Consider the following 18,562-nt stretch of genomic DNA (forward strand, 5'->3'; position numbering starts at 1 on the left):
ACCGAAAAGCATAGGCCGTTTTAAATATTAAGGTGAAATTATGTATTTCGCAACTATAATCAAAAGAATAACATACAACGTTTAAACTCGTAACCAAGCAATATCAAAATACAAAATTTACAATACAAGTCATTTTATGGGAAAAAAATACAATAAGAAACTGGTTGCATCTATACCATTACATTTTGTGGCTAGTTGCCTACACCTTTCCTCAACTTATAATCTCTACCTTCTACTGAGTTAATACAATAGTATGACACAATTAATAATGTTAAACCTTCAGTCGACTAATAGTAAAAAGCGCTTGAAATCGATTCCACTTCCTCTTCCTCTTGATTTCTTTTACTTTTGTCTATTTAAATGTTCATTTGCTATGTAAGTTAGAGGTGTATTAAAGAATAGAAAGAAAAAGATGATTAATCTTCTTCTCTCTTTAACTCTCGCATTTGTTTTAGTGATCATTCATGTGTTTTATTCCTATGTGTCTTTTCATATGCCTAGTGTTAATTGCAAGCTTGACAATTTACTACTTGTGCCACCTATGAATATGAGAATGCTTAAATAATTCTTTTTATATGATTGCATAATAAATAATTCAATTAAATGATTGTTAAAATGTCATGTGGATTATAATTTATTACTTTAGTTAACCTTTTAACTATATTGTATAGATAGATTAATTCAAGGATTATTTCACAAAAATAATAATCCATCCTATTCAAAGCATAATAAGAATTTAAATGTTAAATAAATAATTTAGTTATATATCCATAGTTTACCAACCATTTTTGTATAAAAATGAAAAATAAGATTGTTATAATATTTATATAAGAAAATTTTTTTAATTAATTATCTAATTAATTTCAAGAATTTATTTGAGAGAAAATGAATATTTTGTGAACTAAGGGGGAGATAAAAAATTATGGTAAAATAAATACAAAGTATAATAATTGTGAGGGAAAACAAAAAGACCATTTATTATATAAAATAAATAAAAGTTAAATGAATAGGTAAATTGCTACCAAATTTATGAGAGGAAAATAAAGAGTTTGTATTAATTTGTTTTTGTGTTTGCAAATAATATTTTTTTATTTTATTTGTATTTATAAGCATGTAACACATGGTAGTTAGATAATCCAGTAATTAATATAAGTGAATTATTATTAACCAATAGAAAAATTACATGTGAATTAAAATTAAATGTTTTAACTAGCCTTTTAACTATATTGTATATATTTTTATTTTTATTCTAATATCATTTCGATCAAAAATTTAATTTACGGTACATTTGGTTGACTGTAGATGGGACCAAAAGGGCCAAAAATATCATTAACACATGGACTGAACCCTATCTAATAGGGTCGTGCTAAAGATCGTCGACACTTTTACTAATTATCGTCGATATTTAATGTAAATTTCCATGTTTGCCCTCCATAACACAACTCAATTTCCGTCTCACTAAAATCTCTCTAAAAAAAATAGCGGGTTTTGCAATTAACACAACTCAATTTCCATCTCACTAAAATCTCTCCAAAAAAAAGACGGTTTCTCAAAAAAAAAAAAGAGCGGGTTTTGTAATTAACAACATCAACGAGAACGATTTTAACAACAATTTCAACAATGAAGCTAGTAACGAGGTGAGTGTATGATTTAATTTTGTTTCAAATTTATGTTTTATTAGCGATCGATTCCCGAATTAGGATAGATGCCTTGATTTGAGACGGAATTAAGATAGATTTGTTAACGGAATTAGTCAAAATTGGATTCGGAAAAAAAAATACAAAATGGGCTAGACGAAGAACTTTTTCGTCCAAACCCAGACCCAGATGAAAAATTCCTTCGTCCAGTATGGGTCTTGGACGAAGAAATTTTTCGTGTGGGCCTGGAGTTGGACGAAAAATTTCTTCGTCCAAGGCCCATACTGGACGAAGGAATTTTTCGTCTGGGTCTGGGTTTGGACGAAAAAGTTCTTCGTCCAGCACATTTCGTATTTTTTTTATTTACTTATTTTTTCCGTCATTTTTAGTGTTCGTAAAAATTAATTAATTATTACTAATAAATCCCGTAAATGGCCCAAATCATTGTATTATATTTTTATTTTATTTTTTTAATTCTTTCCGACTCGTTTTGTTTTCGTATAAAATAATTAATTATTATTAACTAATTTATCGAAATGCGTGCGCAGGTGTATAACGATAATATCGGTGGCGACGGTGATTACTCTAATCATTTTATGACCTCCAAAATTTTTTCATCAAGTATGGAAGGGTTTACTTGGGCATTTGAGACCGGACGTAAACTCGGGTTTGGTATAAAATGAGCAAGCAACAAGAAAGTTGGTCGTCACACAAGTTTGAAACAGGATTATTTTGTTTGTCGGATGGGTGGAAGATGTCCCGTAAATAATGATGCTGATGCTTTAATGAGGGCTAACACGATTACCGCGTGGTGCAATTGCAAATTTCAAATGAAAGTTGTTGAAATACAAGAAAATAAGTGGAAGCTTGTCATGCTATTCGGGTTTCATAATCATGCTTTAACGTTGTATTGTGACGGCGATAGATACTTTGCAAAGTTTGATGAAGAAGAGTTGGCTTATATCGACGCCCAAGTTAGAGCTCACGTAAGACTGGCTATTATTAGTGCGGGTTTGCATCAGCGGAATCCTGAAAAGTCAAGACCTAATCGGCGACAAATCTACAATTGTTCTCAGAAAGTAAGGGCCGAGGAAACAGATGGGAGAAACTCGGCACAACAGATGTTAGCACTTGCGGTTCAGCATAAGTACGTTCATTACTGGGTCACTGATCGGGAGACCAAGGAGCTAACCCACGTGTTCATGGCTCATCCAGAAGCTGTTAAGATGTTTCGATCATACTATTATGTGGTCCTAATCGATTCCACGTACAAGACAAACTTATAGGGTCTTTCGTTTGTTGAGATGGTTGGAGTCACACCCGTTGGGAAGACCTTTGTGATCGCGTATGCTCTTGTGACGAATGAGTCTGAGGATGGATATCGTTGGGTCTTACAGCAACGGAGGGCCCTTCTCAATGATGTCGTTCAACCTAATGTTATTGTTACTGATTGCGAGCAAGGGTTGTTGAACGGGATTCCCACTGTTTTTCCGGATTCGTCTCACTTGCTATGTCTTTGGCATATATATGCTAACGTGGAGACGAGAGCACTTCATATCACGGGTCAGGATAGTTAGGCTAACTTCATAACTTGTAACTTATTTAAAGCGGTTGTCGAGGCGGAGACCCGAGATGAGTTTGATGTGGCGTGGGCCAATTTGGCAAGGCAATGGCCGGGAGTGGCGACTTATATTGAGGGTCAATGGTTCCCGCATGTGGAGAAATGGGACAAGTACAGAACGAACAAGATAACTCATTTTGAGAACACTTCTACATCCCGGGTTGAGTCGGCTCATGCGAATTTGAAGAAATGGTTGAATAGCGCGAAACTGGCCATTGATAGCATCTGGATCCGTTTTCATTCTTTGTTGGAAACACAACATGTTGAGATCCGACACTTGTTGGAGTTATCTAGATCGAGACGGTTGACTGGGATTAATCGATTATTCTCCAGACTTTCTTATAAAATCTCAAAGAATGCCATCATTGAATTGCGTGGAGAATTCGAAAGAGGTGCCAAGATGACGGAAGATGCCTTGATGATCGATTGCGGTTATGTAAATACTACTACACTTGGTTTGTTATGTGCTTGTTCACTTCATCTCATTTCTAGAAATGGATCTCGAGTCCCTCTTGATGTCTTACATGTATTTTGGAGGAAGTTGGAGTACGATGGTTCGGAGGCAATGCCGGCTTATGACGATGATCGACTCGAGGAGTTATTTGATGAAATTCGGAATGCAGATCCGAGTATGAGATCATCCATGTTTGATGCCCTTTACTCTCAGATACATCCGGATGAGGAGGATTTATACGAGCCTCGGGTGAACGAGAACCCTAGAGGACGTCCGAGGAGGGGAACTCGTAGAGAACCGTCCGCCGTTGAGCATGCACGAGTTCGGGTTAGCTTAGGCAGAGGTAGAGGTAGAGGCAGATCAGCTACGCTCCAAAGAAACTCGTCTTCACAACAACCTACCACCCCCGGGTCCACTCCGACGGTTCCTTTTACTCCGTCTAGTACCCCCCGTTCCATTCCAACGGTTCCTGTTACTCCGTCTAATACTCCCCGTTCCACTCCGACGGATCATTTTACTCCGTCTCCTACCCCCCATTCCACTCAAACGGGTCCCGACACACCGTCTACTACCGCTACCACGAGTACGGGGAGTTTCAGCACATCGCACTGCGCACCTCTAGAGGTAAACTATACTATTGGTCATTAGAGGTACTTTCCTTATCTTGAGTTTTTGCCTTCCTGGTTTACACAGTATCTAGAAGCGTGGTATAATGCATACGGAGACGGTCATTGTGGTTACCGAGTTATCTCACATGCTGTTCGGGGTGACCAATCTCATTTCACGATGGCTAGAACAGATTTACTCAGGGAAATCCGTAGTTCCATTTACCATGATCATATCTATGGCCCGGTGAGATTTGATGCGGAGGTAGCTAGAATTACATTTATGGATCAGGTACCGTGCGGCTCGACTCATTGGATGGACAGTTTCGATCTATATGGTTATGCTACGATGTACAATTGGGTGATATGTTGCGTTTCTTCATGGGTCGATCAAGAAGGCACCGACATTGGGGTAGTAGTCATACTTACTTGCCTTTACGAGCCCCCACTGGAGTACGTAACCCATATGGTGTCTTATGGATACTACATGCGGGAAACCACTATATGAGGCTCCGGGTACGTCCCTTGTCACCTATGCCACCAATAGCCCCTTGTTGGGAACACGATCATAGCGTAGCTCATTATAGAGGCATGTATCGACATCAACTTTCTTTGTGGCGCAGTTTCAAAACTCGCCGTTAGCTTTTTATTCGAACTTTTATCGGATTATTGTACTTTATATTTTATTTGTCCGATTATTGTACCTTATATTTTAGTAGCTTAAATTAAAATACAACGATATTTAATTAAAACATAACTTAAATTAAAATACAACGATATTTAATTAAAACATAACTTTATTTGAAATACAACGACATTTAATTAAAACATAACTTAAATTAAAATACAACGATATTTAATTAAAACATAACTTAATTTGAAATACAACGACATTTAATTAAAACATGACTTAAATTAAAAATACAACGATATTTAATTAAAACATAACTGAATTTGAAATACAACGACCTTTTATTAAAACATAACTTAATGTGAAATACAACGACATTACATAAATCACTTAAAACATAATTAAAATATAATTAAACCCTAAACCTTAGACCTTAAACCCGGAACCTCAAACCCTAACCCTAAACCCCAAACTTCAAACCTTAAACCCTAAACATAATTAAACCTCAAACCCCTAAAAGTCAAACCTCATTACAACGATATTAATAAAACATAACATAGTAATTAATACATAATTAAATAACTATCGAACTTAATTATCTTCCGATGATGAAGATGACAATTCTAGATCTTGACAATAGTCTCGAGCCTCAATTTCTTCAGGTTGGCTAGCAACATATTGTTCCAACAAATCAGTGATGTCGAGTTTGACATTTCCTAGGTTGAACACTCTACCGGTACATAATTATGATAGTCTTGCGTAATCGAGCACGGTCAGGATGCGCTCAAAATAGACAAAAAGATCACTTCTTAACCTGCGAAACTCCCACATCTTCTCGGCTAATGTTTCATCAGAAACAACCTCATCAGTAACTACTAGAGTTAGTATGTGATCCGGGTTTCCGGATAAGATGATACAAAGGCTGCCAAGTGGAGGATTTTCAAGGAAGTGCCATACAGTGGCACTAGGAACCACTAATTCAAGGCGAGAAACTAGCACTGATAAATCCGCAACGATTTGATTGATCCTTAGTTGATAAGCTCTGATTTTTTGAGTATTTGTGAGAACCATTTTAGTATTGTAGTGATTGAATAGGATGGGATGTTATGATTGAAATGGACATAGCAAGAGCTATTTATAAGAAGTCGGTTCATAACGGTTATTTTTGAATTATAACGGTTATTTTTGAATTATAACGGTTAAATTTCATCCATTTTTTCCTAGATCTCATCTATATAAACCCCCAAATCTTCTTCTATTCTTCACTTACATCTTCATCTTCTTCTATTCTTCACTTCCTAAATTGCCCCAAATTTTTTTCCCCCAAATCTCTTTACTTATGTCGACATCATCCTCATTGTGGAGAAACCACCCAATTGAAGGTTTTAATTTAAAAATCAATCTTGCAATCATTGTGGCAAAAACGCTATCATCAAGATTTCCGGGTCAATTAATAATCCAATGAAAGCGTATTTTAAGTGTTTAGATTGCAATAATTTTGTGACGTGGTTGACTAAAGATCATTTGACAATAAAAGAAGGTTGAAGATAGCATGTGAAGGTGAAGCTGATGATGCATCAAGTGGAAATGTCATGAAAGAGTAAGTAATAGGTTTAATAGAAGAGATTTCGGGTTTTGCAAGGATGATGAAGTTTTATTTCAAGTGTATCTTGTATTTGTTTGTTTTCCTTATGTTAGTCATTGTTATGAAGTAGTGCGTATTTGCAAAAATTTCCAAATTTGTATCAGTTGCTTGTTATGCGTTTGTATGGTTTTCTAGAAATTTCAGAATTAGTAATATCATTGTTATGCGTTTGCATGGTTTTCCAGAAATTGCTTAGCCTTTCGTAATCTAACGGTCATGTTTTTTGAATTTAAAACGGTTTGAATAGTCAACTAACATAGTCGTCCAACATAGCGAAAGTGTTTAAAAACGTACAAAATAAATGTATAAAAATACAAATTAGTCTCCCGACTACTCATCACCCTCACCCTCGCTATCAGTATACACACCAAGAGATCTACACTGAATACGATCACCGGGTGTTTGACGGGGTCCTCTAGTACTTTGTCTGCGCCTAGCCCTGTCAATTAGTGGTTGGATATTCTTCATCATCTTGCGGAAGAAGGAAAGTTGTTTCTTGTCATCACCAATCCGTTGGGCTTTGGCAAACTGATCAATTAAAGCATGTGCAGTCTGCAAATTCACAAAAATAACTAAGACATTTAAAACATTATCGACAGAAAGTAACAAATTTAAACAATTATTACAACAACGGTACGTAAAATTATTACCTTAGCAGTGACATCACCATCGTCACGTGCACCGGGGGCATCATGGTGGTCGGGATTAATGATCAATAGGTGAGAATTCCCATTATACCAATCCTCGTAATCTGGAGCCGTCTCCCCCGGGAAAGTAACTGGTCTCGATCTACGAGAAAGGTGAACCAGGTGATCCTCCCAACAGTCCCATAAATGATCGGCCACTGCCTCGACACTAACCTCGTACCCTATTCCCGAAGAGGGACGATGCGCTGTCATTCTCATAATGGGATTGGGTATTACGTGCACATGCCCAAACTGACGTAAACACCGATCGGGTTGGTACGGCTCGGCTATGTCCATGAAACGAACACAACCGTAAAAAAGAGTACGAGTATAATACTCCTCCTAACGCGGCCCATACGGATCCCACCTAATGGAAGCATAAGTAAGCCCATCTAACACCCTCCGATACTCCAACAATCTCTCCGCATTTTGAGCGAAGGGACCAACGGATCTCCAAGAGCACGCCCGAGGCTGAGTAGGGTCAAAGGTGGACCGGGTCTGAACATAGGAAAATACTCATAGATCCACGATTGCAACAAAGTCAAGCAACCACCAATAGTCTTCACACCAGCACGTGAAGCCACACCCACTTGTCGGTACATGTAGGCTAGTGCACCGGCTCCCCAAGCGTAGTGGTGTACACAAGCAGTATCAGTCACTAAGGGAAACAACTGAGGACGTAACCTATCACCTGATTTGTCGACGAAGAGTGTCGACCCCAAGACCACAACCAAGAACCCCTCAGCATGAACAACATCACAACTAGCCATCGCCATGTCACAAACTCCATCTACTAATACACCCCCACTCTTGTAAATATGGGCCTTCTTATTAGGGTTCAACGGCAACCTCAACTCATTTTGTGACTTCCCAAAGAAGCCACAAACATACATAATGGGATCCGCCAACGTCCCGTCCGCATTCTCCACCTTACAACAGTCACCATCTACCCGAACACCTAAGATATGCGCAACATCGTGAAGGAGTATGGACATCTCCCCAAAAGGCATGTGAAAACTGTTGGTGTCGGGTTGCCATCTCTCAACGAAAGCAGAAATAAGGGGCATGTTAAAATGCTCGGCCATGGAATCTGTAAGGTGGGAAAGACCACTACCGTCATAAATATACGGGGTTTATTATTAATAATTAATTATTTTTTTACGAAAACAAAACGAGACGGAAAAATAAGTTTTAAAAAAAATAGAAAAAAATAAAATAAAAATACAACGAATTAGGCACGGACGGGGTTTATTATTATTAATTAATTAATTTTTAACGAAAACAAAACAAGACGGAAAAAGAAAAAAAACACGAATTGGGCTTTGGACGAAGAACATTTTCGTCCAAAACCTGGCCCAGACGAAAATGTTTTTCGTCCAACACCCATACTGGACGGAGAACATTTTCGTCTGGGCCAGGTTTTGGACGAAAATGTTCTTCGTCCAAAGCCCAATTCGTGTTATTTTTTTTCTTTTTTTTTTCCTGAAAAAAAATCGATTAAAAATGTTGCAAATACGACTAATTCCGTCTCAAATCAAGGCATATATCCTAATTCCGTCTCCAATAAAGGCATATATCCTAATTCCGTCACAAACATACAAACTAAGAAAATATTAAAAAAAAATTATTAAAGAATACATACCTTGTTGAATGTTTGAATTTGATGACGGAAATGATGTGGTTGAAGACGGTGTTTTCGTTGTTATGTGAGACATGTCTTTTTTTTTTAAAAAAATTTTTAGGGGTCGTTTGGTTCAACAAGTCGGAATGGAATGGAATGGAGTTTGATAGTATGGTGGTATGAGGTTCTAAATCCATACTTGTCTAATCTTGTTTGGTTCATCATAAATTATAGAAGGAGAGAATGGAGTTTGAATCCAAGGGAGGAGGGTGGGTATGGGATTCCAAGGGGTTGGGGTGGAGTTAGAATCCATTGGGTATCTAACTCCATTCCAAATCACCCCAACCAAACAATGGAATGGATCAAAACCATTCCATTCCATTCCATTCCAATATGTCCAACCAAACACCCCCTTAGTGTGAAATGGTGTTTTTGGGAGAAAGTGTGAAGATAAGGGGAGTGTGAGGGAGGAGTAGTTTAAGAAGTTCATTAATAATTGTCGACGATATTCGACGATCTTTAGTAGGTTGAATCTAATAACACTCGGCGTCAACTGTCCAAGCTCCATCGGTGTTATGGTGTATGGGCCTAGGAATATCCTGTGAGAATATTCAATGCATGGAAATACTGATCATTGAAAGCATATCTCAGACTCTAAAACAACAGTTGGAATAATATGGAGCAACGGTCATTATTAAAGGAGTAAGAATACAAAACTTCCAAAGCATTCGAATTGTATTCTATATTCCAGAATGTATTGTATTATATTATATGGCCGACATCATTATACACCAAGTTTAACAAAACAACCTTTATAAGCTAATTAGTTAAAGGAATAATTCCCTTGCAATACCATTTTACATTAAAATTATTCTATGCACCAAAAAAAAGCATTAAAATTATTCTAAAAATATATTTAAAATAATTTGATGTTCATTGAGAGAGCAAAAGATTTGTCCTATTTACACGAGTAAAAATATTATATCCGTCTTAGAAAGATCTACTGAATAGAAAAAGCGCGAAAAGAAATGCGAAAAGAAGACAAAAAGTTGTAAATGAAATTGATTTTATAATGACCACCCCCTCCCGATAATGCTCAACAATTTCAAGAGGATCAAAACTCTTTAAAAAACAAATATTTGAAATTTATATTATTTATTTATAAATTATAAACATAAATATAGGATCTGACACGTGTAAAAAGCAGACACATAAACCGTCGATGAAATCATCAATCCCAATAGCGGGCCCCACATCTTCCTCCATAATCGCGCACATATATATAGAGAGAGAGATTGAATCCTCCATTCATCGTCATCACTCACTCTTGATCACCAACAAACAATTTCAGTTACATACTTCTAATGATTAATTAATTAATTAATTAATTAATTAATTTAATAATAGTGCAATGGCGGGAAATGATTGGGTAAACAGTTACTTGGAAGCCATATTAGATGTGGGAGGTCAGGGGATCGAATCTTCAAAGGACAAGAAGCCGCCCTCGACGACGACGACCAATAAAAATAACCCCTCCGGTGCCGGTGGTGGTGGTGGTGGTTCCGCTTCGCTGTTGCTAAGAGAGCGAGGGCATTTCAGTCCATCCCGTTATTTTGTTGAGGAAGTTATTACTGGTTTCGATGAGACCGATCTTCATCGCTCTTGGGTTCGCGTATGTCAATTTCATTCATTCATTCACTTCGGAATTGTTTTGTTTTGTTTGTTTCATGAATTTTGATGTTTCTGTATCAGAATCGGGAAAATTTGGAGATTTCAGACAATTATGTGTTATTTTTATTTATTTATTTATTTATTTATTTGGCCTACAATTGTTGTTTGTGTTTATTTTTTATTTTACTGTTTTAGGAAATTTGATCGGTTATTCGACAATTGAGTAAAATTGTCAAGATTAACGAGGTTTAATTAAGATTGAGCGTAGGAAGGTTTTTTGCGAATATTAAAGGTGTAAGATTCTAGCATTTAGATGAAAATTAAAATTGAAGCTCCAATTTGAATTTTAATTCATTTCAAAGTCTAGGATTTTACTTAGGAGAGGTAGATCGTACAAGGTTAAATTCTGCATTGAATTAGGAACACTATTATTGGCTAATATGGTGTGCTAATTAATTAATTGGACTAGTAGTTGCCGGAAAGTGACGGTTTGGTTGGAGGAAAATAACGGTAAGAGGATTAATGATGGGGAGTGACTCCTGACCATAGGAGGATTCCTGGAAATTTCGATAATAATCGTGTCTTAATTTGTTTTGTGGATTATAAATTTTCATGTACTTGTTTGAAACACAAGTGGAAATTAAATTATGATGTTTTTTTTTTGGATCTTATTAGTAAATTGTGTGCAGAAATTGATCAGGGTATATCATTTTGTGTTGTAAATATGATTGAAGAAGGTAAAGATTAAGAGAGTAGAAGTGATGGTAGGAAGGTGATGATTAAGAGAGTAGAAGTGGTTGTAGGAAGGCTTTATGAGATAATGAAAGGTGTTGGATCTCTATTGGCAATTATGGTTTTCATGGTTAAAATTCATTGAAAGGTGACATTGTCATGTCACTGTTGGAAAAAATTAATATCAAGATAATGGAAGATGAAGAAGAGTGAGTGTCTTGCGAAAATGAAGAATATCTCGTAATATACTAATTAATGAGATTAGAATGTAGAATTTACGGACGATAATGTAAATATTCAAAGTTTCTTATTAAGTTATAAAACCTATGATTGACCTTAACCATCCGCTTAGCATTTGGTTGAATAGGTCTTATACTCTTCTCACAGTCCATGGTTACCGGATTCGCTTGGTACCTTATACGAATCACGAATCGTTAAACTTGCTGAAAATACATATAACACACATTCTATAAGAGCGAATCGCGAATCGGTAAGGGCGTATTCATAGCGAATCTGGTAACCATGTCTCACACTATATTTTGTGACATCTTTAAATGTTTGTTGTGCCAATAATATGTAGTTTTGCCAATAAAGAGATTCTCCATTTTGTTGATTTCTTTAGGCTTTGTGATATAAAGGACTGAAAGGAAAACAGCCCACTTATGCGAAGCTTTCTGAAATATGACCACATTTCTATCCTTCTAGCATCAATCTTGAATCTCGCTGCAATTTTGCACGATTTGATCGCAATAAAGTTCCAACTTTTATGAATTTGAATACTGATCATTATTAGTTGGACTTCAGATGTACTTTTCACTGATTGTGTGTTATCTTTTGAGGTTCAGGCAGCTTCAACTCGAAGTCCTCAAGAGAGGAATACGAGGTTGGAAAATCTATGCTGGAGGATATGGAATTTGGCTCGCAAGAAGAAACAGGTACTATTAACTTGTAGTAGCTCATAAGAACTTGCATTACTTGTATGAAATGAGGTTTCTTAGATGGTTATTGAGTAATTTACTCTTGTAAAGATAAGTTGTTTTTTATGCAATCTCATATCATCCGAGCAAAGTCACTTAATATTCTTGTTTTTTCAGTTTTGTTTATTTATTCTTCCAATTCTCTCTTCTCAAATCTGATTTATAAACAGATTGAAAGTGAGGAGGTACAACGTTTGGCCAAACGCCATATGGAACGAGAAAAGGGTCGCAGGGAGGCAACAGCAGATATGTCAGAAGACTTGTCAGAAGGAGAAAAGGGAGATACAGTTGGTGATATGTCGTTCCAAAAAGATAGCAATAAAGGAAAAATGCGCAGAATAAGTTCAGTGGATATGATGGAGAATTGGGCTAATAACTTCAAGGAAAAGAAACTCTACATTGTTTTGATAAGGCAAGGCGTTAGAAATTCTTTTTGACATGCTTATTGATCCCCCTAATTTTCCGTTGCATTTGTTCCAGCAAGCATTTTATTTGACTGAGGTGTTTCGGATGCTTCTATACTTATTTTAACATCCAGTTTTTAATGCAGTCTTCATGGCTTGATACGTGGAGAGAATATGGAGCTTGGTAGAGATTCTGATACTGGTGGTCAGGTAGCTTTTCAACTCTCATGTGTGCATCTTCGATTTGATTTAATTTTCATACCCCTCCCTCGTATTCTCTCAAATTGCCACGTTAATTGATGTCAGGAGAGCATGTGAGTTAAGCAACTGTTAATTGAAAAGCTGTTGCTTGATTTCAAAATATGAGGCTTAGATAGAAATTTCACAAAAACTTCACAAATTTTGAATCTGGGAGAGGCCATTGAAGGAGCCCAAAAATGAAACTGGAGCAGTTCCCAAAAATAGGAAGTGTATTATTTGATGTCATGGAACAATGTTCGTTTGACATGTGTTTCATTATATCCAGGTCAAATACGTAGTAGAACTTGCCAGGGCGCTTGGGTCAATGCCTGGAGTTTACCGAGTTGACCTACTGACAAGACAAGTTTCAGGACCTGGGGTAGATTGGAGTTATGCTGAACCTTGTGAGATGCTGACAAGTGTTGAGGAGCCCCCGGAGGAGCTCGGTGAGAGCAGTGGTGCTTATATTATCCGCATACCATTTGGGCCAAAGGACAAGTATGTGGCTAAGGAATTACTTTGGCCATACATACCAGAATTTGTTGATGGTGCACTTAGCCACATAAGACAAATGTCTAAGGTTCTTGGAGACCAAATTGGTGCGGGTCAGCCTCTCTGGCCCACTTCAATCCATGGACATTATGCAGATGCTGGGGATTCTGCAGCTCTTTTATCTGGTGCTTTAAATGTGCCTATGGTTTTCACTGGTCATTCGCTTGGTCGAGATAAGCTTGAGCAGCTTTTGAAACAAGGGAGACTTTCAAGAGATGAAATTAACACAACCTATAAAATCATGCGGCGTATAGAGGCCGAGGAACTTTGCCTTGATGCTTCCGAAATAGTGATTACAAGCACCAGACAGGAAATTGAAGAGCAATGGCAACTATATGATGGATTTGATCTAATTTTAGAACGCAAACTTAGAGCTAGAATGAGACGTGGTGTGAACTGTCATGGAAGATTCATGCCGCGCATGGCTGTGAGTGTTCAACTCTTTTTTTTTTTTTATTTGGTATATCTGCATTGATTTCTTATTCCATGCAGGCCAATACAATTGTTTCAAGGTTTTGTTCAGGCAATTTTTATTATGGGTCATCTAGAAACAACCTTTCTGTGGTGGCAACACATGTCAACACAGAGGTAAGGCTGTGTGCATTTGACCTCCTCTCACGCCACCATTTGCAGGATGTCGAGGCACTGAGATAATGTTACTATTTTTATCACGGTTTTTATTAGTGAGCGTGTTATTGCTTGTTGTTGTTATAAGAGAAGCTTTTGTGAAAATATGCAGAGAATTCCTCCTGGTATGGAATTTCACCATATTGCCCCACATGATGCTGATATGGATGCAGATCTCGATGGACATAAAGACGAGAAAGCAAATCCAGATCCTTTCATTTGGTCAGAGGTCAGGGGTTTACTGTTGCTTCAGCTTTAATTCATTCAAGTGATGATGTTTCCGTCTTTTTGTCTCTTGCAGAAATGTTTCATATGGTAGTTCTTGTTAGCTTATGCCTAATTGCAGTGGGACCACCTCTTTGTTTTTGTTGTTTATGGAAGTGATGACGTGCCTGTCTTGTCTCTTTATGACATCATCTGTGTAGTGTATTTAGTAATATCAAGTTTTAACCAATTTGGATGCAAACATGACTCTTCTGAATTTACCCTTTGCTCTGTGATTCTGGCAGATAATGCGTTTCTTCTCAAATCGGCGAAAACCCATGATACTTGCCTTGGCTAGGCCAGATCCAAAAAAGAATCTCACTACATTAGTCAAGGCATTCGGAGAGTGCCGTCCTCTCAGGGAACTTGCTAACCTGGTATGAAAGTGACCAATTATATATTTATATGTCTTCTCTTTAATTTCATTGTCGTTATAATGAAGACATGATATTTTGTATAATTTTGTCTCTTCCTTCTCCAGACACTGATAATGGGCAATCGTGATGATATTGATGAAATGTCTGGTACAAATGCATCCGTTTTGATATCAATACTCAAATTAATTGACAAATATGATCTCTACGGTCAAGTGGCATATCCTAAGCACCACAAACAATCTGAAGTTCCTGAAATTTATCGTCTCGCTGCCAAGACAAAGGTATATGGAAGCACTTTTTTAAGTTGTCAGACATATTGCAACAACTTGGTTTATTGTGTCCTTCACCATCTCCCAAGTTGGACTAGTTAATTAGCTCTTGATGTTGCCGTAATACTGTAGCAGTACAATCATGTGCAGATGCAATTGTTTAGCATATAGCATGCAAAATTTTAGCGAACAACTTCCTCTCTCTATAAAATCATAACGGCTTGTTCTTAAATTTACTGTCTACTTATCTGATCAATGAGGTAAACTTAAGCTTAAGATTTAGTTATTTCCGTGAAGTATCATCAGTTGTGTGACGATCCATTATCCAGATTGTGCTTAGTGTACAAGGATACAAATTTCTGTCCTGCTTTCAGTTTGTTATTCAAGCACTATTTTTGTCTTTACAGGGTGTATTCATCAACCCAGCTTTCATTGAACCATTTGGACTGACTTTAATCGAGGTGCCGCTCTAATTACTTGCTGAACTCTCACTGAAATCAATATTTTAATTAGGCAGCTTACAGAAACTATACTTTTCCACAGGCCGCAGCTTATGGTTTGCCTATTGTTGCCACAAAAAATGGAGGCCCTGTTGATATTATTGGGGTATGTTCATATTTGTATTTATACTCGTGCTGAAAATATACATTCTACCTCCATCACATATTTATTATCCCATTTGACTTTGTTGGTCAACCTATATCAACTTTGTCTATTAATTTACTATGTTAAATTTGTCATGTTTGATGTACCAAAACAACTATTTTCATATGTCACTTTAATTCATCTTTAGCTTGTATCTTGTGAAAAATATCGTTCAGTTTACAACATTTGACCACCAAAATGCATATTGTGTTAAAATATTGGCCAAATGGGGACATTATAAATGCAATGGAGGGATTATTACTGATTGAAGTTGAATACTGACACACTGTTGATTGCAGGTCCTGGACAATGGACTCCTCATTGATCCTCACGATCAGCAATCTATTGCTGATGCACTTCTAAAGCTTGTTGCTGACAAACAGCTATGGGCAAAATGTAGACAAAACGGGTTGAAAAACATCCATCTTTTTTCATGGCCAGAGCATTGTAAGGCATATTTATCTCGTATAGCGAGCTGCAAACCTAGGCAACCAAACTGGCAACGAATTGACGAAGGATCTGATAACTCAGAGACAGACTCGCCCGGTGACTCCTTAAGAGACATTCAGGACATATCTTTGAATCTTAAGTTCTCGGTATCTGAAGGAGGTAACACATTTGATGATGCGTTCGATTCTGAAGAAGCTTCAGCTAGCACAAGGAGAAAAATAATTGAGAATGCAGTTTCGAAAATGTCAAAGCCTATGGACAAAGGAAATTTTGATGCTGGTAATCATAAGTTTCCAGCAATTAGGAGGAGGAAGCATATTTTTGTCATTGCTTTGGACATTGGTACAACATCAGATCTTCTTCAAATCATTAAGGCAATATTTTCTTCTGCCGGAGAACAGAAAACTACAGGTTCTATAGGATTTATACTGTCAACAGCTATGGCATTATCAGAGGTTAATTCTCTTTTGTCTTCTGGAGGCCTGAAGCCCGGAGATTTTGACGCATTTATTTGTAATAGTGGAAGTGAGCTCTACTATTCATCTATTGGCTCTGAGGAGTCAGAGTCCCCATTTGTACTTGACCAAGATTACCATTCACATATTAACTATCGTTGGGGAGGCGATGGCTTGAGGAAGACTTTGCTGAGGTGGGCTGCTTCTGTCAACGAGAAAAAGGGTGGAACAGCTGGACAGATTGTTAGCGTGGATGAAGCTGGCTCTACTGCTCATTGCTTTTCATTCAAAGTGAATGATTTTGCATCAGTAATGTCCATTTACCTTATATTTATCTCTAATTACCGGCTTGTAATGCTGTCTCTTTTCTCTTTCTTAAATGTGTTTCTTAGGGCATTGCTTTGTTTGTCTCAATTATTTTATTTAACAGGTTCCGAACCCGGATATCACCGCTCAATGAGTTTCTTTGCATCTGTCTGAATTGGTTCCCATACACATTAGGATTTCATATTTGGATTTAAGCCATGAACCATCTTGTTTAAGAACTATTGTTCTTATGTGTGGACTAGTTTTAGATTAGTTCTGTTTGAGGATCTCTAGATAGGATTTTCTTGCTGATGTCATTTTTCTTTTTCCCTTCTACCGCTAATATCCTGTTAGATTGTTTTTAGATCTTATAAGTCAGGCCGCTTCTTTACGTGCAGGCACCTCCTGCTAAGGAGCTCAGGAAGTTGATGAGAATTCAGGCTCTTCGGTGTCACGCCATTCATTGCATAAACGGCTCCAGGTTGAATGTCATCCCTGTGTTGGCTTCCAGATCTCAAGCACTCAGGTCCACAATTTTTTTCTCCCTCATTAGAAAATATGCACTCATATCTGATAGAAACTGTAGTAAGTGGCAACTAAATGAAAATGGATGGCAACCAACGTAAAATGGTTCACTACACTGGGCGCACCTTATTTTTATTTTGTCAAGTAGTAGTCCTTTGATTCAACTCACCGCATATTTTTCATTATTTGTTTAGTCGTGTACAACCGCACCCCCCCCCCCCCCCCCCCTCCCCTTTACTGTACTGTTTGCAGAAGCCTCCGAGGCAGTGGGTAATGTTATTGTGTGGTTGGCTACTAGCTAATAGGCTTGTTGGTGACCTTTGGATACATTATCAATGCTAAATGACCGCACTTGTATCTATCCTGTATTATAAACTTTTGAATTGGTTGAATAACTGAACTGTCCTAATTTCGAAATAATATATGATGCACCAGGTACTTATACATTCGATGGGGCACAGAACTGTCGCATTTTGTAGTTTTTGTGGGAGAATCAGGAGACACAGATTATGAAGGATTGCTGGGCGGGGTCCACAAGACAGTGGTGCTGAAGGGTATCTGCACCGATGCTCGTAAACTTCATGTGACCAGAAACTACCCGTTAGAGCATGTTGTTCCGGTTGACACCCCCAATGTGTTCCAGACTCAAGGACACAACCTCGATGACATGAAAGAAGCCTTGAGCAAGCTTGGGATTTCTAAATAATGGAATTTTCACGTCTGTGGAGCACATAATCATCATAGATACCCAGACGCTATTTTAATATAAACCTGCTTCACACTTCCACGTGAATTTTGAGGCCTGTTAATTTATTTATTTTTACAGCATGTACATTGCTTTTACTGCATAATTTTGTTGTTGGCAACTGCCAAAATATTCATATTGAAACATGAATAGGTTATAGTAAAAATAAGGAATATATTTGATTCCATTTTCTTAACTAAAAGTACTGTAAGCTTTTGAGATGTCCATGTTCCACTCTCCCAGTTAAACACGGAGAGGACAAAGTTTCAGGGATCTACACAAGTACACAATAATGGCTTAAGCTAGATTGTGCTTTTGCCCACGGCGAATGCGTGCTGTCGTAAGTGATGTTCTGAGATCGAGGCGAGAATGCCAAAGAAATATAAAACCAACAAATGACTACCTCATGATGTGAGTTAGTGT

The 18,562-nt window shown here is 37.4% G+C and overlaps 2 protein-coding genes across 2 annotated transcripts; both read left to right on the plus strand.

Moving 5' to 3' along the window:
• Nucleotides 1–2,380: 2,380 nt before the first annotated feature.
• LOC141586363 (uncharacterized) lies at nucleotides 2,381–2,923 on the plus strand. The gene has a single exon (XM_074407567.1). It carries the CDS (start codon nucleotides 2,381–2,383, stop codon nucleotides 2,921–2,923), a length of 543 nt encoding a protein of 180 aa, XP_074263668.1.
• A 7,182-nt stretch (nucleotides 2,924–10,105) lies between these two features.
• LOC141611065 (sucrose-phosphate synthase-like) lies at nucleotides 10,106–18,341 on the plus strand. The gene is made up of 13 exons (XM_074429479.1): nucleotides 10,106–10,572; nucleotides 12,149–12,238; nucleotides 12,451–12,692; nucleotides 12,831–12,894; nucleotides 13,211–13,903; nucleotides 14,216–14,332; nucleotides 14,613–14,744; nucleotides 14,849–15,025; nucleotides 15,421–15,474; nucleotides 15,557–15,619; nucleotides 15,958–16,872; nucleotides 17,268–17,395; nucleotides 17,830–18,341. The coding sequence occupies exons 1-13, from the start codon at nucleotides 10,312–10,314 to the stop codon at nucleotides 18,098–18,100; spliced, it is 3,207 nt and encodes a 1,068-aa protein (XP_074285580.1). The 5' UTR covers nucleotides 10,106–10,311; the 3' UTR covers nucleotides 18,101–18,341.
• The last annotated feature ends 221 nt before the right edge of the window (nucleotides 18,342–18,562 follow it).

Source organism: Silene latifolia, chromosome 1, assembly GCF_048544455.1.
Source record: "Silene latifolia isolate original U9 population chromosome 1, ASM4854445v1, whole genome shotgun sequence".
NCBI lineage: Eukaryota > Viridiplantae > Streptophyta > Magnoliopsida > Caryophyllales > Caryophyllaceae > Silene > Silene latifolia.

What these genes read in the sequence shown, in the direction of transcription:
- LOC141586363 (XM_074407567.1), top strand. Translation starts at nt 2,381, where the DNA reads ATGGGTGGAAGATGTCCCGTAAATAATGATGCTGATGCTTTAATGAGG.
- LOC141611065 (XM_074429479.1), top strand. Translation starts at nt 10,312, where the DNA reads ATGGCGGGAAATGATTGGGTAAACAGTTACTTGGAAGCCATATTAGAT. An exon ending in ATTCTGATACTGGTGGTCAG is followed by an intron (nt 12,895 to 13,210) that starts GTAGCTTTTCAA and finishes CATTATATCCAG; the next exon opens with GTCAAATACGTAGTAGAACT. An exon ending in GATTCATGCCGCGCATGGCT is followed by an intron (nt 13,904 to 14,215) that starts GTGAGTGTTCAA and finishes GAAAATATGCAG; the next exon opens with AGAATTCCTCCTGGTATGGA.